The sequence below is a fragment of the Pseudorasbora parva genome, chromosome 6 (assembly GCF_024679245.1).
Source record: "Pseudorasbora parva isolate DD20220531a chromosome 6, ASM2467924v1, whole genome shotgun sequence".
NCBI classification, from domain to species: domain Eukaryota; kingdom Metazoa; phylum Chordata; class Actinopteri; order Cypriniformes; family Gobionidae; genus Pseudorasbora; species Pseudorasbora parva.
This window is the reverse complement of record NC_090177.1, coordinates 45286923-45314856: the sequence shown is the minus strand read 5'-3', so window position 1 is coordinate 45314856 and position 27934 is coordinate 45286923. Positions and strand designations below refer to the sequence as shown.

Below are 27934 nucleotides of genomic sequence, written 5' to 3'. Positions count from 1 at the left end.
TGTACAGTCGTTCTGGAGTAAACAGTGATGTTATCAGCTTATTTTAATTTATCATAGAGCGACGATGTCGGCAGATCAGTATTATAGTTTATAGAATTAAATAAGACCTAATTCATTAATTTTATTTATATATTTAGATTAATAACTCAGATCATAATGTCAGTGTCCCCAACTGAGCAAGCCAAGCCAAAGGCGACCAAAGGAACCGAAACTCCATCAGGGCATGATGGAGAAAAATAAACCTTGGAGAAACCAGACTCAGTCGGGGGGCCAGTTCATGTCAGTTGGTCATGTCCAGAAACAGGTCCACCATCCGATCCGGACACGGCCTGGATACGGCTGACTGCAGTAAACCTCAGGATAAACAGAGAGACTAACATTAGTGTGGATGCCACTCTTCTTATGATGAACAAGTACATCAGGTGTTATGGGAAGTGTTCCCGGTTCTGGCTGACCTAGTTAATGCAGCCTAGCAATCAAGACTTGAATAATGAAAGTTACAAATGTTCTGTGTATGCCATAGTAAAGAGATGTGTTTTTAGTCTAGATTTAAACTGACAGAGTGTGTCTGCTTCCCGAACAATGCTAGGAAGACTGTTCCAGAGTTTAGGAGCTAAATAGGAAAAGGATCGACCGCCTGCAGTTGATTTAGATATTCTAGGTATTATCAACTGGCCAGAGTTTTGAGACCGCAATAGACGTGATGGGGTATAATGTGTTAAGAGCTCGCTTAAGTACTGGAGCTAAACCATTTAGTGCTTTGTAAGTAATAAGCAAGATTTTAAAATGTATGCGATGTTTAATAGGGAGCTGTGCAGTGTTGACAGAACTGGACTAATATGATCACACTTCCTGGTTCTAGTAAGAACTCGAGCTGCTGCATTTTGGACCAGCTGGAGTTTGTTTATTAAGCGAGCAGGGCAACCACCCAGTAGAGCATTACAATAATCTAGCCTTGAGCTCATGAACGCATCGACTAACTGTTCAGAATTTTGCATTGAAAGCATGTGCCGTAAATTAGATATATTTTAAAGATGGTAGAATGCGGTTTTACAGATGCTAGAAACGTGGCTTTCAAATGAGAGATTGGTATCAAAGAGCACACCCAGGTTCCTCACTGACGACGAGGGCTTGACAGAGCAGTCATCAAGTGTTAGACAGTATTCTCGGTTACTGCTTGTGGAGCTTTTTTGTATGATAAATAAATAAAAAAAATTTAGTTGCAGGAAATTACTATTCATCCAATTTTTTATATCAGCTATGCATTCCGTTAATCTTCTGATTGGTAGGTTTCGTCAGGGCGTGAGGAAATATAGAGCTGAGTATCGTCAGCATAACAATGAAAACTAACGCCATGCTTCCTAATGATATCTCCCAGTGGTAGCAGATACAGGGTGAAGAGCAACGGTCCTAACACTGAGCCTTGCGGTACCCCATACTGAACTTGTGATCAGTGTGACATCTCTTCATTTACTGCTACAAACTGGTAACGGTCAGATAAGTATGATTTAAACCATGCCAAAGCAGTTCCACTAACGCCAACATAATTTTCGATTCTATTCAGAAGAATATTGTGACCGATAGTATCGAATGCAGCGCTAAGATCGAGGAACACTAATAGAGAGATACAACCACGATCAGATGATAAGAGTAAATCATTTGTAACTCTAATTAGAGCAGTCTCAGTACTATGATACGGTCTAAATCCTGACTGGAAATCCTCACATATACCATTTCTTTCTAAAAAGGAACATAATTGTGAAGACACTGCCTTTTCTAGTATTTTTGATAGAAACGGTAGATTCGAGATTGGCCTGTAATTGACTAATTCTTTAGGATCAAGTTGCGTTTTTTTAATAAGTGGTTTAATTATAGCCAACTTAAAGGTCCCGTTCTTCGCGTGTTTTCAAAGCTTTGATTATGTTTACAGTGTGCAATATAACATAAGTTCATGTTATATTGTGATCTGCTGAATAACTGCACTTACACAACCTCTGTGTGACAATACAAAGCCTTTTTCCCATCAGGCCTATATGATAAACAGCCTATGATCATTTAAAAGTGTCATGAACTGGCTTTTTTATACGGTTGTCTGAGGTCAACTACAGGGAGTGCAGAATTATTAGGCAAATGAGTATTTTGACCACATCATCCTCGTTATGCATGTTGTCTTACTCCAAGCTGTATAGGCTGGAAAGCCTACTACCAATTAAGCATATTAGGTGATGTGCATCTCTGTAATGAGAAGGGGTGTGGTCTAATGACATCAACACCCTATATCAGGTGTGCATAATTATTAGGCAACTTCCTTTCCTTTGGCAAAATGGGTCAAAAGAAGGACTTGACAGGCGCAGAAAAGTCAAAAATAGTGAGATATATTGCAGAGGGATGCAGCAGTCTTAAAATAGCCAAGCTTCTGAAGCGTGATCATCGAACAATCAAGCGTTTCATTCAAAATAGTCAACAGGGTCGCAAGAAGCGTGTGGAAAAACCAAGGCGCAAAATAACTGCCCGTGAACTGAGAAAAGTCAAGCGTGCAGCTGCCAAGATACCACTTGCCACCAGTTTGGCCATATTTCAGAGCTGCAACATCACTGGAGTGCCCAAAAGCACAAGGTGTGCAATACTCAGAGACATGGCCAAGGTAAGAAAGGCAGAAAGTCGACCACCACTGAACAAGACACACAAACTGAAACGTCAAGACTGGGCCAAGAAATATCTCAAGACTGATTTTTCTAAGGTTTTATGGACTGATGACATGAGAGTGAGTCTTGATGGGCCAGATGGATGGGCCCGTGGCTGGATTGGTAAAGGGCAGAGAGCTCCAGTCCGACTCAGACGCCAGCAAGGTGGAGGTGGAGTACTGGTTTGGGCTGGTATCATCAAAGATGAGCTTGTGGGGCCTTTTCGGGTTGAGGATGGAGTCAAGCTCAACTCCCAGTCCTACTGCCAGTTTCTGGAAGACACCTTCTTCAAGCAGTGGTACAGGAAGAAGTCTGCATCCTTCAAGAAAAACATGATTTTCATGCAGGACAATGCTCCATCACACGCGTCCAAGTACTCCACAGCGTGGCTGGCAAGAAAGGGTATAAAAGAAGAAAATCTAATGATATGGCCTCCTTGTTCACCTGATCTGAACCCCATTGAGAACCTGTGTGCCATCATCAAATGTGCGATTTACAAGGAGGGAAAACAGTACACCTCTCTGAACAGTGTCTGGGAGGCTGTGGTTGCTGCTGCACGCAATGTTGATGGTGAACAGATCAAAACACTGACAGAATCCATGGATGGCAGGCTTTTGAGTGTCCTTGCAAAGAAAGGTGGCTATATTGGTCACTGATTTGTTTTTGTTTGGTTTTTGAATGTCAGAAATGTATATTTGTGAATGTTGAGATGTTATATTGGCTTCACTGGTAAAAATAAATAATTGAAATGGGTATAAATTAGTTTTGTTAAGATGCCTAATAATTATGCACAGTAATAGTCACCTGCACACACAGATATCCCCCTAAAATAGCTCAAACTAAAAACTAAAACTTCCAAAAATATTCAGCTTTGATATTAATGAGTTTTTTGTGTTCATTGAGAACATGGTTGTTGTTCAATAATAAAATTAATCCTCAAAAATACAACTTGCCTAATAATTCTGCACTCCCTGTAATGACGTTCGTATGGTTTTTACTGTTATGACCCAAAATAGGGACCAACATAAGAGCCATTCAGAAAGGTATATAAACCCAAATCGCAAAGGCCGTGGTAGTAAAAAGATGATTTATTTACAACAAATGGACTGGTGAGCTAACTGATCTAAACTACAACTCAGAGTTAATGCTTCCCTAACTCCCGAGAAACACAAAAGCAAATACACAAACAATCTTCCGGGTCAGCTTCCTTACCTATGCTTTCCCACTAACCTAATGTAACTAAACAAACACAACTCACCATCCTGTACAAAAGAAACCAGAAACGCAAACTTCAAAGTCACAAACGAAACTTTTTCAAGTTTCACCAGCAGCTCTTAAATAGGAAGAGGTCTCAGGTGTTAGGAATAATCAGCCTCCGCCCCCATCCAATTGAAGAAAAAACGAGAAAGAGGCTCATAACACCCTCACCCATAAAACATTAAATATAATCAAATCCTAAAATGAGAGATTGCACAGCTCTGTATCATGAAAGCTCTTACCAGGAATGTCCCGAAGTAAAGGCTTGTAGTCCTCTAAAGAACAGTTCAGTCTCCATTCTAACACTCAGAAAGCGCTTAAGAGTCGAAGAAGTGTTCAAAAAACAGTAGTTTTAGTTCTGGCATTCTTCTTATGAAGTGCCAAACTATCTGCCATAAACACCAGGTTTCCTGAGGTAGGCCACAAACGAAACTGTTTCAAGTTTAACCAGCAGCTCTTAAGTCTCAGGTGTTAGGAATAATCAGGCTCCGCCCCCATCCAATTGGCAGCTATCCTCAGACAGGAAAGAAAAAACAAGAGAAAGAGCAGGGGTATTACGATCCGTCTAGGGTTAGACCGTAATAAATGAATTAAATAAAAATATTACTCTCCGGCCCAGTCGTCAGACCAAAAAAAAAAAAAAAAAAAAAAAAATTTAATAATCCAATAAATCCAGAATTCACGAAAAAAAGCGTAAACATTTATTAAGGTAAAGTCAATTGACATAAATTGGAAAATTAAACTAACATTTATGAAATGGATGTATAATCGTCAGGAAGACCCAAGGCCCAAAATAACAAACAAAAAATGAGAAACAAATAAAAATTTAAACTAACTTACCTCGAGGTAAGAAATCAAAAATACAACAAATTACCCTAAACTACACTAACAAAACAGAGCGAACGAAATTGCAAAAATAAAAGGGCAGGTCAACCCTACAAAACATCCATTACCGAAACAAGCAAAATAAAAAAGATAAACATAGACTTAATTAACAAAAATCAAAAGATTCCATAATAGCGGTCTGACGGCTGGAGAGGTATGGTTTTAAACCCCTTAATCAATTTTACGGTCCAATCCCCACAGGAAGAGGTGGCCCTTACCGCAGCTGGAAGTCATACGTAACACAGAAGGACAACAAAGCAAACAAACAACACGGACAAAAGCATAAACATAAATATATAAATAAACGGAGTTACACATAATTCTGTAACAGGGCTCATAAAATTTACATTCAGAAACATCATAACTAATCAGTAGTAGGCTATTTTCTACACTGCTTTTGAGGCTCTCTCCTGAACGCTGGGTTTTGATGGGCGTGTCACTGGAGACTTGGAAGTAAACGCCCATGGCTAGGATTGGATAAGATTTGCATATTTAATGAGCTTCAGCTCCACTGTCAGATCACATGAGGGAGGGATTGTTTTGAAAGCAGCACCGGAATGATTCTCTCACAGGGCTCGCTAAACGTCTTTATCAAACAAACAATGATTTATCTCTGATCCACCTGTGATTTAAAAAAAAAAAAAAAAATTATTTAGCCCGCCCGATCAGTGGATATAAGTGCGAACCGCAGACACACACACACACACACGTGCTTTTCAAATATCAAGTCAAGAGAGTACACAACAGATCAAGAAATGAATGTTATTTCAGTATTTAATATTCACCGCCTGCCGACGGGCTTACGTTTTGGTCTGGAAAACACACACACAGCCCCGGGACGATGGGCTTTGCGAGCCCTGGCCCATAACATTACATGTCCGATCTGATCCCGAATCACAATGAACCAATAAATAAAGGATTCTCCAGCCTGTGACAGCGTGCTAAGGAATGTTCAGTTAGACACGTACACATAATCAATACGATCTGTAACAATGCAATACTATCACATATAAAAACATGTTTCACTCACATGTTCAAGTTCAAGTTCAATTTTATTTATATAGCACATTTCCCCCAGCCCCCAGGCTGACCAAAGTGCTTTACAGAAGGTCAAGAATAGCATACATACATAGAAATAAAACCAGAACAGAGTAAAAAAATAAAAAGCACAACTTTTAAAAGTTAAACACATCAGGGTAATCAGTACACTAAAGAAAATAGAAAAGTTTTTAACAGTGACTTAAAAATAGACAGGGTAGGGGGCAGCCTGATCTCTAAAGGCAGGGTATTCCAGAGTCGAGGCCCTGCTACCGCAAATGCACGCTCACCTCTACGCTTCATTCTAGCGCGTGGAACGACCAGCAAAGCATGATCACAAGAACGGAGTCTTCTGGAAGGAGTATAGGAGTGAAGGAGTTCTGATAGATAGACAGGCGCTTTGTTATGAAGGGATTTATCGACGATTTTAAAATCTATTCTCTGACAAATCGGCAGCCAATGAAGTGATCTAAGAATAAGAGTGACATGTTCATATTTACGACGCTTTAAAAGAAATCTGGCAGCAGCATTTTGGACAAGCTGAAGTCGTGCAATTTGAGATTTAGATATACCGCAATATAAAGAATTGCAGTAATCTAGACGCGATGTAACAAACGCATGAACAGCCATTTCTAGAGTTTTCGGGGAGAGAAAGTTTTTAATTTTAGACAGAAGACGAAGCTGATAAAAACTAGATCCAATGACAGAGGAGATATGTCTGTCAAATTTTAAATGCTGGTCAAAAATAATACCTAGGTTCTGGACCCTTGTCGATCTAAAAGCGGATAAACTTTCTAGCTCAGGGCTTATATGCTGAGTGTTGTCATTGGGACTGAATACAATGACCTCAGTTTTGTCCTCGTTTAAGAAGAGGAAGTTTTGGGCTAGCCATAATTTAACCTCCTCTAAACAATGGAGAAGAGAGGTGATCGCAGTTGAATTATTTTTCTTGACAGGAAGATAGATTTGAGTGTCATCTGCGTAGAAATGAAAGGACACACCATGATCTCTTAGAATATAGCCCAGAGGCAGCATGTACCGAGAGAATAGAGAGGGTGCTAAAATAGAGCCTTGAGGGAGGCCACAGGTCAGAGGGGTGGGGGAGGAGGAAAAATTGCCCAGTTTCACTGAAAACTTTCTGTCAGATAGGTAAGAATGAAACCATTTCAGACCATTTGCTTTTAGGCCTACCCAGGACTCTAGTCTAGATAATAGTAAGGAGTGGTCTATGGTATCAAAAGCAGCCGACAGGTCTAAGAGAATAAGAACCACAGAGTCCCCAGAGTCAGTGGAGATGTAGATGTCATTAACAACTCTCAGAAGGGCAGACTCAGTGCTGTGAGCGGATTTAAAACCAGACTGAAAAACCTCATAAATAGAATTGCTAGTCATAAAGTGTTGAAGTTGATTCAGCACAATTTTCTCTAAAACTTTTGAAATAAAAGGCAGAAGAGAAATGGGACGAAAATTTCTTCTTGAGCAGAGGAGTGACTGTAGCGACTTTAAGGTCAGCAGGAACAGAACCCGTTAGGAGACACTTATTAACAAGAGATAGCAGACCTGACCCAATCGAATCAATAATCAATTTTAAAAATTTGGGGTGAATAATATCGCCAGGACAACAGGAAGGTTTAATTTTGTCAATAACTTCCTTCAACTCCTGGAGATTGATGGGTTCAAAAGTGTCCAGAAATACATAGGCGGGTGACATGATTGGAGAATTAGCTAACGTTAAGGTGGGACGGACGTCAAGTCTTAAGTTTGTAATTTTGTCACTGAAGTATCTCAAGAAGTTTTCACAGAGAGCATCAGAAGCCACCGGTGGGGTGTTCACGGAAGGATTGGTAACAGATTGAATAATAGAAAACAGAACCTTAGGTTTAGAGTGATTAGTGTCAATTAATTTGGAGAAGTATGCAGCTTTAGCAGACTTGGCCGCAGCCTGGTAAGATATAAGCGAGTCTCTGAACATTTGAAGAGAGATATGCAGCCTGTCTTGTTTCCATTTACGTTCTGCCTTCCTGCAGTTTTGTCTCAAAAGGCGGGTAGCAGAGTTTTGCCACAGTATAGTTTTAGATTTCAGTTTGTGAGGCTTAAGAGGTGCAGTAGCATTTGCTACCTTAAAGCCCTATTCGGACGGGATTAGATTAACATGGGGACATGGGGGTAAGGTCATTTTACCTCAGGACGTCTGTAATATTAATGGCCAATTCGCACGGGATAAGACATCTCAGTAAAACTAGCAGAAGTGGGAGGAGTAACTCGCTTTACGCACCTCCTTGACGTCATGTGCGTATGACGTTACCGTTATAACGTGAGCAAACACACAACCTGAGCGCCAGTCTGAACTCCGTCTCCAATATATATGTGTTTTAATAAACAGTTAGGTCCAGTCTAACGATTATGATTGGATTATGTTGGTAATAGACACTTTCCTAGAGCTAAAATGTGTTGTGCCTCTAATAAGTGCTTTTGATCTTCTTTTTGCTTTAAATGATATGCGGAAAATACTGGACGTTTGCCACAGATTTGTCCCACCACCTACAACGCAACCGAATGCTTCAAGCGGTTCAAAACTCGCAAAATGCGCTTTTTTTAAATTTTAACATACATTTTTACAGCAGGTCTATTCGAACGGGATTAGTATTACCAGAGGTAATTTTTCCAGACCTTTTTACAGAAGGTAAAAGTCTCGGTAATCTTTACTGACATTGTCCGTAATGATTACCGAGATGGCACATTCGGACGGGACTAAAATCACTGAGAACCTCTGGTTATAATTACTTTACCCCCACGTCCCCATGTTAAACTAATCCAGTCCGAATACGGCTTAAGCCAGACAGAGTTCAGGAGGCTCAGATGTTGATCAGCATCCAAGTCAAGAAATGGTTGATCCAAGTTTAATTGTGAGGAACAATACTCTTCAAAGCACAAGTTGAAATTTGTGCTAAACTGAGGAGAATAGAAACGAGAAAGATTAACAGTTGTACTAGAAAAAAGTGACAGCTCTTGAAGGGATAGTGTGAATAATATAGGGTTATGATCAGAAATCATAAAATCTGAGAGCACAACATCTGTCACATCAAACCCATATGAGAGTACAAGGGCCAACGTATGACCCAAAATATGTGTGGAGTCACTGATCCACTGTGAGAGATTAAAATCATTAATAATGTTAAGAAACTCGTGTGATAAGGGGTTAGAAGGACAGCAGACATGAACATTAAAGTCACCCACCAATAGGAAGCGGTCATAATTTATGGCAATATTGCCAATCAGTTCAGTGAAATGCTGTATAAAGTCTTTGGAGGAGTGCGGAGGACGATAAATCACCACTAAACATACAGGACCGTTCCAGTCCAAGTGAAGAAACTGAGCTTCGAAGCTGGAGAAGGCCGTTCCAGGGACCAATCGACAGCGTGCAGAGCGAGTTCTGTAAAATAGTTACTATGCCACCCCCGCGTCCACTCGGACGAGGAGAGTTAAAAAATGTACAGTCATTCGGGATCAGTTCAGAAAACGGAGTTAGATCACCAACCTTTATCCATGATTCCGTGATAAACATAAAATCCAAGTTGTGTGCTGAATAAAAGTCATTTAGTAGGAAGGTCTTGTTCACCAGAGAACAGGCATTTAATAATGCCATCTTCGGTGGAGGGATAATAGCGGGAGATGAGGACGCTCTTTCCAGCATGCGCAGATTACTGTGAGTCACTCCCCGTCCCCGACATCCGGAGCCGAGGCCGATGCGGTTTTACTCACATAAGTGTGCTGCACCATTCCTGTCGGATCCACAAGCACAGCGTCGTGTTTTAATCTCAATATGTCTGCAAATCCAGTGTCCACCTGTATCTTGTTTACAAACGATTATCTCGCTATCTTCAGCGTGTTTATTTGGTAGTTTATCGCCACGAGTCGGTGGGCGGGGCTACACATTCATCTGTAGAGACGGAGTTTCCTCTTCAATACATCATTGATTTGAGAGCCTTGTGTCTATAAAAGCTTTTCTTTTAATAACAAGAAAGCTTTCAGCTCCGAAACTCACATTTCTTATTTTACCATGACCTTTTATATATCAATGGCTTAAGGGAAAGTTGATTTCTCAATTCATCACCCCTTTAGGTTGAGTAGGAGTCTGTGTGACCTCAACAAGTGCGTAATGCGCGGGGGCGACCAGAGCAGGAGGGCAAATACACGTCCTTTAACTTCTCCTCTTGTTCGCTCTCAAAACTAGAAACTCTGTGTGCACTTCAATATTCAAATATATAGCAGCACTCACATTGAAGAAACTTTACAAAGAGTGAATGTTTTTATTATTGGGGAGCCAGAATATGCATTCATCGTCAGAAATGTTGAATTACCTTATAATTACATGAAATTAGCTTTCCTGTAGCTCAACCAGTAGAGCATGGCACTAGCAATGCCAAGGTCATGGGTTCTATTCCCAGGGAAAGCAAGAACTGACAGTAATGTAAAAATGTGTACCTTGAATATAATGTAAATCGCTTTGGATAAAAGCGTCTGCCAAATGCGTAAATGTACATTATTTTTGCGTGTTGTTATTTTACACAAACCATATTATAGATGCTTTGCCAGATTTGAGGTGAGTCGCGGTGCAAGTGCATGCCACACCTAGGGTGCAGAACGATACAGTTTGTTTTTTGTTTTTTAATCGAGTAACTTTACACTCCTAATTTTACCGCAAGAATAAAGTCTAACGAATTTGAAGTGTGCTTTTGAAAATAACATTGGTCAGCAGTGTTTGAGATTTCAGTATTTCACTGTGTCGTTCTACACTCACCGATGAGCTTGGCGGGTTTGTGGGGTCCATCTTGTCCTTGAAGTCCCGCAGATCCTGAACCATCTCTTTATCCTTCTCTGGAGAACTCACAATCTCTCCGCTAGAGCTCTGCAGAAGAAACCAGAAACGTTGAGTTTGTTCACAAAACGAGAAACGTTTCATTCGCTTTCTAAACAAAGTGGTATGTTTCCCTGATGTTTTTATTTATTTATAGTAAACTATTGTAGTTTCTCCAAGATTACTGCAGTGCCTTCATTCTAGGGCTGGGGAAAAAATGTATTCACCTATCACATTTTGTACATTTTGTTGTTTATGATTTTTTATTTCAGAATTGATATTAATTCAAACTTCTAGTCCTTGCTTATAGGTGAAATTGACACTTTTGTTCCAACAGAGGGTGAAATGTCTCACTTAATGAATATTAATATAGTAATGAATACACAAGAGTGTGATCTCAAATCAAACCATTATTCCTTAATGACAACAATTCATCTTTTGACAAAATCAAATCATTTGAATGGAATAATTTACTAAATTATGACATATCTATGTATGAGCCAATATACAGTAGTGAAAAACAACAATATTTAAGTATGATTTGACAGTGTATTTTAATATAAATCAAAAATATAAAAGATGTGCATGATAGCCGAAACCTGGATGAACACTGTACAGTTGGATTTATGACTGTAAATTATTCCATTCAAATGTTATTGAAGTTTGAAACGTGCATACCAATGTCGTATGCAACTTTAGAGACGGTCCCTAAATTTGCGAATATCAAACGTCTAACGTCAAACCAACTTTATGCCAGTCATGTAGAAATGTAGGCTGGCTAACCGTCAACACGCGAATAAAGCCCGCGCCGCATTTAATCCTAAGAAACAAGTACAACATATTTTTAAGCAATATAGTCCATAATATATGAGCTGGCTTAAAATATTTTATTAATAACCAAAATCCTGCGCGTTGAAACCATGCAGCGCTGTCCATCCGTGATACCGAGTGTATTAGAATAGTGTTTGTTTTTAACGGAAGAGAATGAAAATAAAAGAATAAAGGCTTAAATTAATGTGTGTTCATCATAAAGCGAGCGGACGTCTCTTCAGAAAATGTGGATTAACCCGCTCGATTAACGATCTTTATGAACTTTTTGACAACTAGCTTACCTCGACTGTCAAAGGAAGATTTCATTCAAAATATCTCCATCTGTGCTGAGCACGACGCGAAGGTGAGTAAATTAACGTTACTCTTTAATGAGTTTATGTTCGCTATTGTTGGTTTATAGCAATAACACAAATCTGAATTTAAAACGGCAACCAGCGCCTACGTATACATTAAACTGAGGAAAATTAGCTAATTCGACATCCTCCTTAATGAAACGAATAACTAAACGTTCAATAACATGCAATGTTGACACAAAATGCTGCATATTTCACATCACAAGCTGTATGACGTGAGGAAAGAAGAGAAAATGGCGCCGTGTGGTCTCACTCTTTTTGTTTATTTTTTATTTTTATTAAGAACAATTAAATATTACAGATAAAGAGAGAAACAATAATTTAGGAAAGAAATATACAAAAAAGATAGATAACAAATTAGTGCCGTTTTTCTCACTCAGCTTCACGCTCGACTGGTCATGTGACGCCACAGGCGCGTCTACAGTTCTACTCGTGACGTAACAGGCAGACATCTTATAAGAGTGAGTTTAGTTCGGCGATTATCAGAGTAGATGTCCCATAGCGATCCAAGTGGCGGTTTATAGACAGTGGTAGAAAACATTTTTAGCGCAATCTAGCTGGTAAAAATATTGTTAGACATGTTCGAGAACGCGTTTAAGAACTTACCTGTGGAGATGGAGAGCAGCGACATATTCGAGGACGCGTTTAAGTATATAGCTGAGAGCACAGATGTGTTCGAGGACGCGTTTGAATACTTACCTGTGGAGATTGACAGCAGTGACGTGTTCGAGGACGCGTTTGAATACTTACCTGTGGAGATGGAGAGCAGAGATGTGTTCCTAGACGCGTTTGAATACTTACCTGTGGAGATGGAGAGCAGAGATGTGTTCCTAGACGCGTTTGAATACTTACCTGTGGAGATGGAGAGCAGAGATGTGTTCCTAGACGCGTTTGAATACTTACCTGTGGAAATGGAGAGCAGAGATGTGTTCCTAGAAGCGTTTGAATACTTACCTGTGGAGATGGAGAGCAGAGATGTGTTCCTAGACGCGTTTGAATACTTACCTGTGGAGATGGAGAGCAGAGATGTGTTCCTAGACGCGTTTGAATACTTACCTGTGGAGATGGAGAGCAGAGATGTGTTCCTAGACGCGTTTGAATACTTACCTGTGGAGATGGAGAGCAGAGATGTGTTCCTAGACGCGTTTGAATACTTACCTGTGGAGATGGAGAGACCTGAACACACTGCGAAGTACAACCCAACAGGTGACTGATGACATTAAATCAAAACTGATACAGAAATAATAGCAGGATACGGCTAACACTTTGGGTGCATCTCAATCAGCTCCCTAGTTCAGTAAGCGGGACATTAATCAGGGAGTCGGCCATTTTATACGCGAAATGTAATTTACATTGGCCAAATGTACGACAGCCGATAACAGCGTGCAGTATGTTTTTAAAAATAGATAGCATTATTTTATTAAATTTCAGCATTAGCGCCTTTTACTGTCCTTACCAGTGCCCGAATTCATGAACATGAGCTGGAGACGCGCCATTTATTATAACATTCAGACATTTATAAGTTATTAATGATGCATTTACTATATAGCGATGTTTTGTTAATAAGTGATATGCTAACATTGTATAAATGTGTTGTTAACTCAGTTTTAAGAAATGTATAAATGCTTAGTTAATGATGAGTTAATAATTTACAAAACATGATTATACTTTCATAAATGATTAATAAGCGATATGCTAACATTAATGACCACAAATAGACATGAAAATGCACTATCCAAGCTTTTAAGGGCTGTAATTCAAGAATGCTTTTGGCAGATTATTGCTGATGTGAAAGCAAATCAAAATATAAAAGTATGAAAAGGTTATGGAAGTTTAAATTTACTGTAAAAGAAAAATACTGTACTAAATATTTTTTATTTTATGTAAATATTTTTACTATAAAATTACTGTAAAACCAAAGACATATGTCTAACTAAGTTGTGTTTTAAATTTGAAGTTGATATCGCACAAATTGAAGTTCCCAGGAGATTTTTGTTTCGGCGCTGTACCAAAAATAGCCACAGAGAGTCATCCACATTCCATTGATTGTTTTTCTGATGCGCTTTCCTGTACATTTCTGTCCAAATATCACTTTCATCACAAAACAGTCACCAAATATTGAACCTTGAGACTTTCCGACGATATGCGTTTTGTCAAGATTAGAAAAGATTTTGATTATAAAGTAGCTAAAATATATTTTGTAATATGAAACATGCGATGCTCTCTAGGGGGAGGAGACGGCTAGAGGAATTTAGAGTAACGTTTCCATTGTAACGCAATGTCCGATTTCAAAACTGTTTTCCCAGGATGAATTTTGAGTTTATAAGCTTTCGAATGACACCTAATTTATGATATTTGACTAAAATATATGATACGGGGGGGGGAAAGGTGATCAAAAAAGAGCGCCAGGCGTCGTGCCTATGGGTTAATTGCCTCCAGGCAATTGGTTAATAAAACATTGATAAAAATTAAGAGACAATTTATACAAAACGAAATTAACTTTAAAGAAAGGCTTTCAACAAGACATAACTCAATGAAGTGGTCAAAATCATTTCTTCTGACATATTGCGCATCTTATGATGTGTCCTGTTCACTTTTCATAGCTAATCAGCATAGATTACATAAAATAAAAAAACATACTATTTAAACATATGAAACTAAATGCATTTTAATGGCTACAACAAGTATAAAAGGCTCCAGTGTAGAGAAATGTCCTGTCGGAGCGGGATTTGAGCGCGTGTCGTTTTATTGGTGAGCAGTTCATGCTTGTTGTGCTTTCGTGTTTTATAGACTCAATATCGTTTCTTATTCAAATGTGCTGAAAGCAAAGTCTCTTCATTTTTAATGAATGACACGCGGATAGGGGCAAATTAGTGGAAGTCTCTGTGTGTGCGCAGCTCTTGGTAGCGGTTACAGGCTAAATATTATCATCAATGGCATCCCAGCAAAACATTGGTCTGATGGCAATGTTGTGTCTCTGGCCAAAAATAGCTAAATTTCCAAAAAAATGCATTCAGATACGCTCAACGTACATCAAGTCAACTTTCATTTTGGAACTATTTTCCAACCATGACAGGACGTTAGGGGTGTAACAATACACTCGTGTCACGATTCGATATTAATCACGACACGATATTTATCCCGATATTTTAAGCCGACACAAAGAAGAGAGTTGTTTTTTTAATTTATTTTTTTTCAACGATAAAAACGATACAGATCGTCACATTTTTATATCGCGATATATCGTTTTCATCTGTTGTTTCTGGTTTTATTTGTAAGTTCAGTCTCATGCTGTGTGTTTTTTTTTTCCTCAGAGAACGTCAACCTTTATAATGAAACGAGAGTGGCACCTCAACTCTTCCACACTCTTTATGACGTGGGAAAGAAACTGGAATATAATGGCCGTGTCCATGAAGGAATCAGAAAATCGGATGGCCAAAAGGTATGTTACTCTTTCTCCATAAACCTTTGACCTCTGAGTTCTGCCATAAACATCAATGTTTACAAGTGTAAAAACCTGCAAAACATTTTTTCTTGTTTAGGTGTTCATCAAATTTGTTGAGAGGCAGCAGCGCGGGGAACCATCGGAATCGGTAAGTTGACACGACTTTATTCTTCATGAATTATTGATCAACCTTGCAACATTGACACTGTTATTGACCTGAATTGAATCACATTGTACTTAATTGAATTAATTTCATAATTGACGAACTTTACAACTTTGATACTGTTCTTGAACTGAATTGATTTAAATTGAACATAATTTTTTTACATTTGTTAAATTCCGTAGTCAAAGCCTAGAAGCATCAGTGCATGTAAAGTTCACTGAAACGAGCTAACCTTTCGTTAATCTCTTCTCTTCTTTAGCCTGAGTTTTTCAGTGACGAGATTACTACAATGCTAACATTGCAAAAGCCTCCAACATGCGACCGTGTCATACAGTTTTATGACTGGTTTGTCATGAAAGATGACGACGTGATTGTAATGGAATATCCTCATCCCTCTGTGACCTTGGCTGAATTCATCGAGAGTAAAAAAGGTCACCTGACCGAAGACATGGCGAGACGCATCATGTGGCAGCTCGCCGATGGACTGCGCCACTGCTGGGATCGGGGGGTTTTCTTTCTCTCTGAGGGACAATTGCTCATCAACCCTGACACCCTGCAGCTGAAGATAAACTTAAGTTGCAAGGCTAAATGTCTAGGAGAAGGAGTTAAATCATCACACGCTCCATTCTTCTACTTCGTCATGAATGCGCTCATCAAAGCAATAAGACGCCCGTTTTGGAAAAAAACTGTGTCCAGAGGTGAGCTCAATAACATTGCTTGGAAAAACATGTAATGCTTAAGTGTCAAACACAGATGATGAAATGTTATACAGTCTCGAATAAAATCTGGGTTAAAAACAAACTAAGTTGGCTTGAAAACAGACAAACCCACCGGTTGGGTTAAATATTTGCTGTAAACAACCCAATTGCTGGGTTGAAAACGGACAAACCCAGCAACTGGGCAGTTTTATCCCAGCAGTTGGGTAAGGACAAACATGGCTAATCCGCTCTCCTCTGATCACTTTCACAGAATGCGTCAGACTTCTCAAGCGACTTCGTCCCAAAGGAAAGCGGCCAGTTTACACCTTAGAGAACATTTCATATGATCCCTGGTTCGTGGGTATGAAGGAGAACGAAACCTGCAGAAAAAAGTATGTGTTTTTTGTTTAATCAGAACGACCTCTTTTCAATGTGAAACAGAACTTTACTTTAATGCTCTGGTTGTTTGACAGGTAGATGTTTCCCTGTTCACCAGCTGTAGTCCGACTCAGGATCAGCCGCTTTCCCCAATGATCTGCCTTCCGCCCCTCCAGATGAGCTTCAAGTTAGACGACCTCTTGGTGTACCTCTGTATTTCAGAAAGATTAAAACATTTCAGCATTACAGAAAGACTAAAACATTTCAGCATTTCAGAGACTAAAACATTTCAGCATTACAGAGAGACTAAAACATTTCAGCATTTCAGAGACTAAAACATTTCAGCGTTTCAGAGAGACTAAAACATTTCAGCATTTCAGAGACTAAAACATTTCAGCATTTCAGAGACTAAAACATTTCAGCATTTCAGTGACTAAAACATTTCAGCATTTCAGAGACTAAAACATTTCAGCATTTCAGAGAGAGTAAAACATTTCAGCATTACAGAAAGACTAAAACATTTCAGCATTACAGAAAGACTAAAACATTTCAGCATTACAGAAAGACTAAAACATTTCAGCATTACAGAAAGACTAAAACATTTCAGCATTACAGAAAGACTAAAACACTTCAGCATTTCAGAAAGACTAAAACATTTCAGCATTACAGAAAGACTAAAACATTTCAGCATTTCAGAGACTAAAACATTTCAGCATTACAGAGACTAAAACATTTCAGCATTACAGAAAGACTAAAACATTTCAGCATTACAGAGACTAAAACATTTCAGCATTACAGAGAGACTAAAACATTTCAGCATTTCAGAAAGACTAAAACATTTCAGCATTTCAGAAAGACTAAAACACTTCAGCATTTCAGAAAGACTAAAACATTTCAGCATTTCAGAGACTAAAACATTTCAGCATTACAGAGACTAAAACATTTCAGCATTACAGAAAGACTAAAACATTTCAGCATTACAGAGACTAAAACATTTCAGCATTACAGAGAGACTAAAACATTTCAGCATTTCAGAAAGACTAAAACATTTCAGCATTTCAGAAAGACTAAAACACTTCAGCATTTCAGAAAGACTAAAACATTTCAGCATTACAGAGACTAAAACATTTCAGCATTACAGAAAGACTAAAACATTTCAGCATTTCAGAGACTAAAACATTTCAGCATTTCAGAGACTAAAACATTTCAGCATTACAGAGACTAAAACATTTCAGCATTTCAGAAAGACTAAAACATTTCAGCATTACAGAGACTAAAACATTTCAGCATTTCAGAGACTAAAACATTTCAGCATTACAGAGACTAAAACATTTCAGCATTTCAGAGACTAAAACATTTCAGCATTACAGAAAGACTAAAACATTTCAGCATTACAGAAAGACTAAAACATTTCAGCATTACAGAGAGACTAAAACATTTCAGCATTTCAGAAAGACTAAAACATTTCAGCATTACAGAAAGACTAAAACATTTCAGCATTTCAGAAAGACTAAAACATTTCAGCATTACAGAGAGACTAAAACATTTCAGCATTACAGAGAGACTAAAACATTTCAGCATTTCAGAAAGACTAAAACATTTCAGCATTACAGAAAGACTAAAATATTTCAGCATTTCAGAGACTAAAACATTTCAGCGTTTCAGAAATACTAAAACATTTCAGCGTTACAGAAAGACTAAAACATTTCAGCATTTCAGAGACTAAAACATTTCAGCATTTCAGAGACTAAAACATTTCAGCATTTCAGTGACTAAAACATTTCAGCATTTCAGAGACTAAAACATTTCAGCATTTCAGAGACTAAAACATTTCAGCATTTCAGAAAGACTAAAACATTTCAGCATTACAGAAAGACTAAAACATTTCAGCATTACAGAGAGACTAAAACATTTCAGCATTTCAGAAAGACTAAAACATTTCAGCATTACAGAAAGACTAAAACATTTCAGCATTTCAGAGACTAAAACATTTCAGCATTTCAGAAAGACTAAAACATTTCAGCATTACAGAGAGACTAAAACATTTCAGCATTTCAGAAAGACTAAAACATTTCAGCATTACAGAGAGACTAAAACATTTCAGCATTTCAGAGACTAAAACATTTCAGCATTTCAGAGACTAAAACATTTCAGCATTTCAGAAAGACTAAAACATTTCAGCGTTTCAGAGAGACTAAAACATTTCAGCATTACAGAGACTAAAACATTTCAGCATTTCAGAGACTAAAACATTTCAGCATTTCAGAGAGACTAAAACATTTCAGCATTTCAGAGACTAAAACATTTCAGCATTTCAGAGAGACTAAAACATTTCAGCATTTCAGAGACTAAAACATTTCAGCATTTCAGAGACTAAAACATTTCAGCATTTCAGAAAGACTAAAACATTTCAGCATTTCAGAAAGACTAAAACATTTCAGCATTTCAGAAAGACTAAAACATTTCAGCATTTCAGAAAGACTAAAACATTTCAGCATTACAGAAAGACTAAAACATTTCAGCATTTCAGAAAGACAAACATTTCAGCATTTCAGAAAGACTAAAACATTTCAGCATTTCAGAAAGACTAAAACATTTCAGCATTACAGAAAGACTAAAACATTTCAGCATTTCAGAGACTAAAACATTTCAGCATTTCAGAGACTAAAACATTTCAGCATTTCAGAAAGACTAAAACATTTCAGCATTTCAGAAAGACTAAAACATTTCAGCATTTCAGAGAGACTAAAACATTTCAGCATTACAGAAAGACTAAAACATTTCAGCATTTCAGAAAGACTAAAACATTTCAGCATTTCAGAAAGACTAAAACATTTCAGCATTACAGAAAGACTAAAACATTTCAGCATTTCAGAAAGACTAAAACATTTCAGCATTACAGAGAGACTAAAACATTTCAGCATTTCAGAAAGACTAAAACATTTCAGCATTTCAGAAAGACTAAAACATTTCAGCATTTCAGAGACTAAAACATTTCAGCATTTCAGAAAGACTAAAACATTTCAGCATTTCAGAAAGACTAAAACATTTCAGCATTACAGAAAGACTAAAACATTTCAGCATTTCAGAAAGACTAAAACATTTCAGCATTTCAGAAAGACTAAAACATTTCAGCATTTCAGAGAGACTAAAACATTTCAGCATTTCAGAAAGACTAAAACATTTCAGCATTTCAGAAAGACTAAAACATTTCAGCATTACAGAGAGACTAAAACATTTCAGCATTACAGAGACTAAAACATTTCAGCATTACAGAGAGACTAAAACATTTCAGCATGTCAGAGAGACTAAAACATTTCAGCATTTCAGAAAGACTAAATATTTCAGCATTTCAGAGACTAAAACATTTCAGCATTACAGAGACTAAAACATTTCAGCATTTCAGAGAGACTAAAACATTTCAGCATTTCAGAAAGACTAAAACATTTCAGCATTACAGAGACTAAAACATTTCAGCATTACAGAGACTAAAACATTTCAGCATTACAGAGACTAAAACATTTCAGCATCTCAGAAAGACTAAAACATTTCAGCATTACAGAGAGACTAAAACATTTCAGCATTTCAGAAAGACTAAAACATTTCAGCATTACAGAGACTAAAACATTTCAGCATTTCAGAGACTAAAACATTTCAGCATTACAGAAAGACTAAAACATTTCAGCATTTCAGAGACTAAAACATTTCAGCATTACAGAAAGACTAAAACATTTCAGCATTTCAGAGACTAAAACATTTCAGCATTTCAGAAAGACTAAAACATTTCAGCATTTCAGAAAGACTAAAACATTTCAGCATTTCAGAGAGACTAAAACATTTCAGCATTTCAGAGACTAAAACATTTCAGCATTTCAGAGACTAAAACATTTCAGCGTTTCAGAAAGACTAAAACATTTCAGCATTTCAGAGACTAAAACATTTCAGCATTTCAGAAAGACTAAAACATTTCAGCATTTCAGAGACTAAAACATTTCAGCATTTCAGAAAGACTAAAACATTTCAGCATTTCAGAAAGACTAAAACATTTCAGCATTTCAGAAAGACTAAAACATTTCAGCATTACAGAAAGACTAAAACATTTCAGCATTTCAGAAAGACTAAAACATTTCAGCATTTCAGAAAGACTAAAACATTTCAACATTACAGAGACTAAAACATTTCAACATTACAGAGACTAAAACATTTCAGCATTACAGAGAGACTAAAACATTTCAGCATTTCAGAGAGACTAAAACATTTCAGCATTTCAGAAAGACTAAAACATTTCAACATTACAGAGACTAAAACATTTCAACATTACAGAGACTAAAACATTTCAGCATTACAGAGAGACTAAAACATTTCAGCGTTTCAGAGAGACTAAAACATTTCAGCATTTCAGAAAGACTAAAACATTTCAGCATTACAGAGAGACTAAAACATTTCAGCATTTCAGAAAGACTAAAACATTTCAGCATTTCAGAAAGACTAAAACATTTCAGCATTTCAGAAAGACTAAAACATTTCAGCATTTCAGAAAGACTAAAACATTTCAGCATTTCAGAAAGACTAAAACATTTCAGCATTTCAGAAAGACTAAAACATTTCAGCATTTCAGAAAGACTAAAACATTTCAGCATTTCAGAGACTAAAACATTTCAGCATTTCAGAGACTAAAACATTTCAGCATTTCAGAAAGACTAAAACATTTCAGCATTTCAGAAAGACTAAAACATTTCAGCATTACAGAGAGACTAAAACATTTCAGCATTTCAGAAAGACTAAAACACTTCAGCATTTCAGAAAGACTAAAACATTTCAGCATTTCAGAGACTAAAACATTTCAGCATTTCAGAAAGACTAAAACATTTCAGCGTTTCAGAAAGACTAAAACATTTCAGCATTTCAGAAAGACTAAAACATTTCAGCATTTCAGAGACTAAAACATTTCAGCATTTCAGAGAGACTAAAACATTTCAGCATTTCAGAAAGACTAAAACATTTCAGCATTTCAGAGACTAAAACATTTCAGCATTTCAGAAAGACTAAAACATTTCAGCGTTTCAGAAAGACTAAAACATTTCAGCATTTCAGAGACTAAAACATTTCAGCATTTCAGAGACTAAAACATTTCAGCATTACAGAAAGACTAAAACATTTCAGCATTTCAGAAAGACTAAAACATTTCAGCATTTCAGAAAGACTAAAACATTTCAGCATTACAGAGACTAAAACATTTCAGCATTTCAGAGACTAAAACATTTCAGCATTTCAGAAAGACTAAAACATTTCAGCATTTCAGAAAGACTAAAACATTTCAGCATTTCAGAAAGACTAAAACATTTCAGCATTTCAGAAAGACTAAAACATTTCAGCATTTCAGAAAGACTAAAACATTTCAGCATTACAGAGAGACTAAAACATTTCAGCATTTCAGAGAGACTAAAACATTTCAGCATTTCAGAAAGACTAAAACATTTCAGCATTTCAGAGAGACTAAAACATTTCAGAAACACTAAAACATTTCAGCATTTCAGAAAGACTAAAACATTTCAGCATTTCAGAAAGACTAAAACATTTCAGCATTTCAGAAAGACTAAAACATTTCAGCATTTCAGAAAGACTAAAACATTTCAGCATTTCAGAAAGACTAAAACATTTCAGCATTACAGAAAGACTAAAACATTTCAGCATTTCAGAAAGACTAAAACATTTCAGCATTTCAGAAAGACTAAAACATTTCAGCATTTCAGAGACTAAAACATTTCAGCATTTCAGAAAGACTAAAACATTTCAGCGTTTCAGAAAGACTAAAACATTTCAGCATTTCAGAAAGACTAAAACATTTCAGCATTTCAGAGACTAAAACATTTCAGCATTTCAGAGAGACTAAAACATTTCAGCATTTCAGAAAGACTAAAACATTTCAGCATTTCAGAGACTAAAACATTTCAGCATTTCAGAAAGACTAAAACATTTCAGCGTTTCAGAAAGACTAAAACATTTCAGCATTTCAGAGACTAAAACATTTCAGCATTTCAGAGACTAAAACATTTCAGCATTACAGAAAGACTAAAACATTTCAGCATTTCAGAAAGACTAAAACATTTCAGCATTTCAGAAAGACTAAAACATTTCAGCATTACAGAGACTAAAACATTTCAGCATTTCAGAGACTAAAACATTTCAGCATTTCAGAAAGACTAAAACATTTCAGCATTTCAGAAAGACTAAAACATTTCAGCATTTCAGAAAGACTAAAACATTTCAGCATTTCAGAAAGACTAAAACATTTCAGCATTTCAGAAAGACTAAAACATTTCAGCATTACAGAGAGACTAAAACATTTCAGCATTTCAGAGAGACTAAAACATTTCAGCATTTCAGAAAGACTAAAACATTTCAGCATTTCAGAGAGACTAAAACATTTCAGAAACACTAAAACATTTCAGCATTTCAGAAAGACTAAAACATTTCAGCATTTCAGAAAGACTAAAACATTTCAGCATTTCAGAAAGACTAAAACATTTCAGCATTTCAGAAAGACTAAAACATTTCAGCATTTCAGAAAGACTAAAACATTTCAGCATTTCAGAAAGACTAAAACATTTCAGCATTACAGAAAGACTAAAACATTTCAGCATTTCAGAAAGACTAAAACATTTCAGCATTTCAGAGACTAAAACATTTCAGCATTTCAGAGACTAAAACATTTCAGCATTTCAGAAAGACTAAAACATTTCAGCATTTCAGAAAGACTAAAACATTTCAGCATTTCAGAGACTAAAACATTTCAGCATTTCAGAAAGACTAAAACATTTCAGCATTTCAGAGATACTAAAACATTTCAGCATTTCAGAAAGACTAAAACATTTCAGCATTTCAGAAAGACTAAAACATTTCAGCATTTCAGAGACTAAAACATTTCAGCATTTCAGAGACTAAAACATTTCAGCATTTCAGAAAGACTAAAACATTTCAGCATTTCAGAAAGACTAAAACATTTCAGCATTTCAGAGACTAAAACATTTCAGCATTTCAGAAAGACTAAAACATTTCAGCATTTCAGAGATACTAAAACATTTCAGCATTTCAGAAAGACTAAAACATTTCAGCATTTCAGAAAGACTAAAACATTTCAGCATTTCAGAGACTAAAACATTTCAGCATTTCAGAGACTAAAACATTTCAGCATTACAGAGAGACTAAAACATTTCAGCATTTCAGAGACTAAAACATTTCAGCATTTCAGAAAGACTAAAGGCCGGAACACACCAAGCCGACGATCGGCCGTCGGGCAGTTTTTGTGCGTCGGCCAACTAAGTTTCCTCGGTGTGTTCCACACTGTTCCACGCCGTCGGCTGGCGTTGGTCCTCTTCGGCTGTTTTTCAGCCGATTCGACATGTTAAATCGGCGTCGCCGCATGTCGGGCAGTCGGGACATATGATCGTTCTGATTTGCTGTTCAGCTAGCGAACCAGTGCACGAGAAAATAAAACGGAAGTGACGAAGCAAGTAAACGACAGAGTCAAGAGGGAACACAGAACGCCTGTCTCCTCCCATAGACAGTAAAAGAAAGGTGTCGTCTCATTTGATTATATTCCTCATTCCGATACATGTTAACACATGTTAATATATATGGCTGTGTAGACCGAGGCAAGTGAAGACAAACTGATCAGCATGATCCAGCAAAGGCCAGCTTAGTATCACACTACGGGAAAATGTTAACGTTAATGTCAACTGTGTGGCGAAAGCAGAACTGTGGCGTGAGATCGCAAATTAACTTGTCATGTCAGGTAAGATTTCCTTTTTTGCAATAGTTTTTTCTTCTTCAGTAGTCCATATTTTTTAAAAAAAACTGCATGTTAGATTGTTGTGTGCAAATTTCATCTTTGCACAGCAGTTAATTTCACATTCAAAATGCACTAAAGATATCAAAACACTTAATGCATGTCTTTATGTCCAAAAGCAATGATAAATCCACAGTTTAGCCCTCATATATTTCGGTTGTACTAACTGTGTGGAGAGTTTTGCAAAAGTGACCTAAATGTATTGAGAAATGTGTTCTAGCGACTGTAAAAAAAAATGCTGTCATCCAGAATACATCCAGTTAAAAGTAGAACAAAAATGAACATTACAATAGCCATGAAATTGACATAACTCAGCGTAATGTTTTTTTTATTTTTATTGTCCCTCAGAGAAAGAGCTCAAGAAGCGGTGGGATTCATTGCGATCCCAGTACATGTGTTACAAGAAACATGGACCCTCAGGAAGTTCTGGAGCTCAGAAGACCCACCTGCAGTTTCTAGAACCTCACACAAAAAGGAAGGAGTGCACCTCAAATCTAACACTATCAGGGTACACACACACACACACACATATATATATATATATATATATATATATATATATATATATATATATATATATATATATATATATATATATATATATAATATTTATATGTATATATATATTTATATGTATGTATGTGTATATATATATATATATATATATATATATATATATATATATATATATATATATATATATATATATATATATATATAATATATATGTGTGTGTGTGTGTGTGTGTAATTTATTTTATTTATTTTTTCTTTCCATTTGAACAAATGAACATTTTGCTTTTGGTAAAGTGGCCAATGAATGTTCAGATGGGTCCATTTACAAGTAATTCAACAAATCAACTTCCACAATGTGCATCTGAATAGATCCATTTAGCCAATTTGCAGGGTATTGTTTTAGCTATGCCCTGTTATTGTTATGGGTTATTGGTGAACAAGTGTAAGAATCTATTGTATCACATTGTTCACATTTTGATTGTTTCTTTAAGGAACCTTTGTCTGAAAGTGAATCCTGTTTACCCTCAGATAGTACCAACAGTGACACCTGGATTGGCACCCGTGAGGAGCCCAGCTTCATTACGGCTGAGCTACGGCCCAGTACACCCTTGGCTGAATCTACCTACATAGCTACTTTTATAGCTATTCTCTATATAGCTATTTGTGCCCATTGTACTGAACATTGGAAAATAAAAAACTTTGACTTTGGGTACTTGCATTCACAGTTCTTTATGTAAAAAAGGATCACAAAACACAAGATGATGCAGAATTCTAACCCTTATTTTGCTATTTGACATCTAACTAGCAGGGTAAATAAACACATCTATATTGATGTTTTAATTTAAGAATAAATAGATTTTCAATTAATAGAGACATATTTTCATAATGTGTTACTTCCACAATACAATGTTATCAAAGTGCAATATCTGTAAATTAATAGTTAGCATGGTTACTGTCAGTTAAGTTCAGTGTATGGTTGAGTGTTACATTATTTTCATTAACATTTCTGTGCCACTGGAGATTTAATTTCCAAACTGCTGTTATGTGATGTGCATGAAGCAGCATGATATCATTTTGAAGAAATGTCACCATAGGGATGTTTCCAATGAAAATATATATACAAATTCTGTCATAATTCATTGAACTAGCACCAAGCATTGTCACAAACATAATTTACTGTAAATCAGAATGCGTCATACACATATATTTATTTTAACAATCCTTATAAGTGGCCATTGTTCAGATTGTGTCACATTAACTTCCACAATGCATCTGAATGAGCCAATTTGCAGGGTGTTGTTTGAGCTATGCCCTGTTATTGTTATGGTTCATTGATAGGTGAACAAGTGTAATAATCTATGGTTTCACATTTTGACTTCGGGTATGGTTTCACCCATTTAGTGAGCGTTCCTCGTATTTTTGGCGTCCGCTTCTACCTTTCCTCTTCCACAAGTAAAAGACCAAGGGCTGACAACGGCAATGCCATTTGCAACGTTCTGAAATGCACGAATCCCAGGGTTGCCAGGTTTTCGCAACAAAACCAGCCCAATGGCCAATCAAAAATAGCCCAAAAGTAGCCCAATGGCCAATCCAACTAGCCCAAAACTAGCCCAATACCAAAAAATCTAAATATAACACTCCAATACACATTTTATGGTAGTGTTATGCACTACACACCATTTATACTAAAAGATAATTGTATAAGTAATTATAAACAGTCTATTTTAATTAATAGACTTAATTAAAAATAATGTAAAATAAACATTGCAAGATATTCCTCATTAAATGTTAATTTACAGAAAATTCTTCTGTGTATGACATTTATTTTTTAAATTATTATTTACCAGCAACAACCCTGGAGAGCACGCATTCGGTTACCATGGAAACGAAAACACACACACACACACACACACACACACGAAATTAGCGAACAAGCCCAGCAGTGCCACTGTACCTCACAAAGTGTGCGCTTATCAGCACAGTTATGCTGATACGATATTGCTTATGTCATCATCCTAGAATCCTTATCATTGGTGGAATATGAATTGGCTAAAGTAAAATATTTATTTCAACACAACCATTTCAGCTAAATATAACTGATGCAATATGTTAAACCTTTAACCCGCGGAATAAAAAATCAACCCACGGCAAGTGGTTAAAAGTAGCCGACTTGGCAACACTGACGAATCCGTCTGTGTGGGGAAACGAAAACGACAGCTGATATCTTTATAGCTCTTCCGGTTTCCCGCTTCGAATAACGAAAACAGACTACTGCCACCAGCTGGGACGGAAATGTATTTCCTCTAACGCAGGCGCAGAACGGACGCGCTATTGGCCGTCTGATGTCGAGCGTCGGCTTGGTGTGTCAGGGCAACTTTGGACCGCTTTGGACCCAAGACGCTGCCGACGTGAGGCAACGTGAGCCGACTCAGCAGTTTGCTTTCGTCGCCACTAGTTGATCGGCGTCGGCTTGGTGTGTTCCTAGCTTAAAACATTTCAGCATTTCAGAAAGACTAAAACATTTCAGCATTTCAGAGAGACTAAAACATTTCAGCGTTTCAGAAAGACTAAAACATTTCAGCATTTCAGAGACTAAAACATTTCAGCATTTCAGAAAGACTAAAACATTTCAGCATTTCAGAGACTAAAACATTTCAGCATTTCAGAAAGACTAAAACATTTCAGCATTTCAGAAAGACTAAAACATTTCAGCATTTCAGAAAGACTAAAACATTTCAGCATTACAGAAAGACTAAAACATTTCAGCATTTCAGAAAGACTAAAACATTTCAGCATTACAGAGAGACTAAAACATTTCAGCATTTCAGAGACTAAAACATTTCAGCATTACAGAAAGACTAAAACATTTCAGCATTTCAGAGACTAAAACATTTCAGCATTTCAGAAAGACTAAAACATTTCAGCATTTCAGAAAGACTAAAACATTTCAGCATTACAGAGAGACTAAAACATTTCAGCA

At 36.8% G+C, this 27934-nt stretch overlaps 1 protein-coding gene and 1 long non-coding RNA gene across 3 annotated transcripts; one reads left to right on the top strand and one right to left on the bottom strand.

The window, feature by feature from the left end:
* Positions 1-75: 75 nt before the first annotated feature.
* LOC137079439 (uncharacterized) lies at positions 76-16766 on the bottom strand. Of its 2 annotated transcripts, none has more exons than XR_010905514.1 (3): positions 16662-16766; positions 10666-10773; positions 76-354 (listed from the first exon to the last, which is right to left on the bottom strand). It is a non-coding gene; the product is annotated as an uncharacterized lncRNA (long non-coding RNA). The 2 variants fall into 2 exon arrangements; XR_010905513.1 differs by lacking the exon at positions 16662-16766 and adding an exon at positions 11835-12107.
* Positions 13023-16800, top strand: LOC137079438 (serine/threonine-protein kinase pim-1-like). The gene is made up of 6 exons (XM_067447396.1): positions 13023-13112; positions 15221-15348; positions 15449-15499; positions 15774-16212; positions 16484-16604; positions 16686-16800. Exons 1-6 carry the CDS (start codon positions 13073-13075, stop codon positions 16687-16689), a joined length of 783 nt encoding a protein of 260 aa, XP_067303497.1. The 5' UTR covers positions 13023-13072; the 3' UTR covers positions 16690-16800.
* Positions 16801-27934: the final 11134 nt, after the last annotated feature.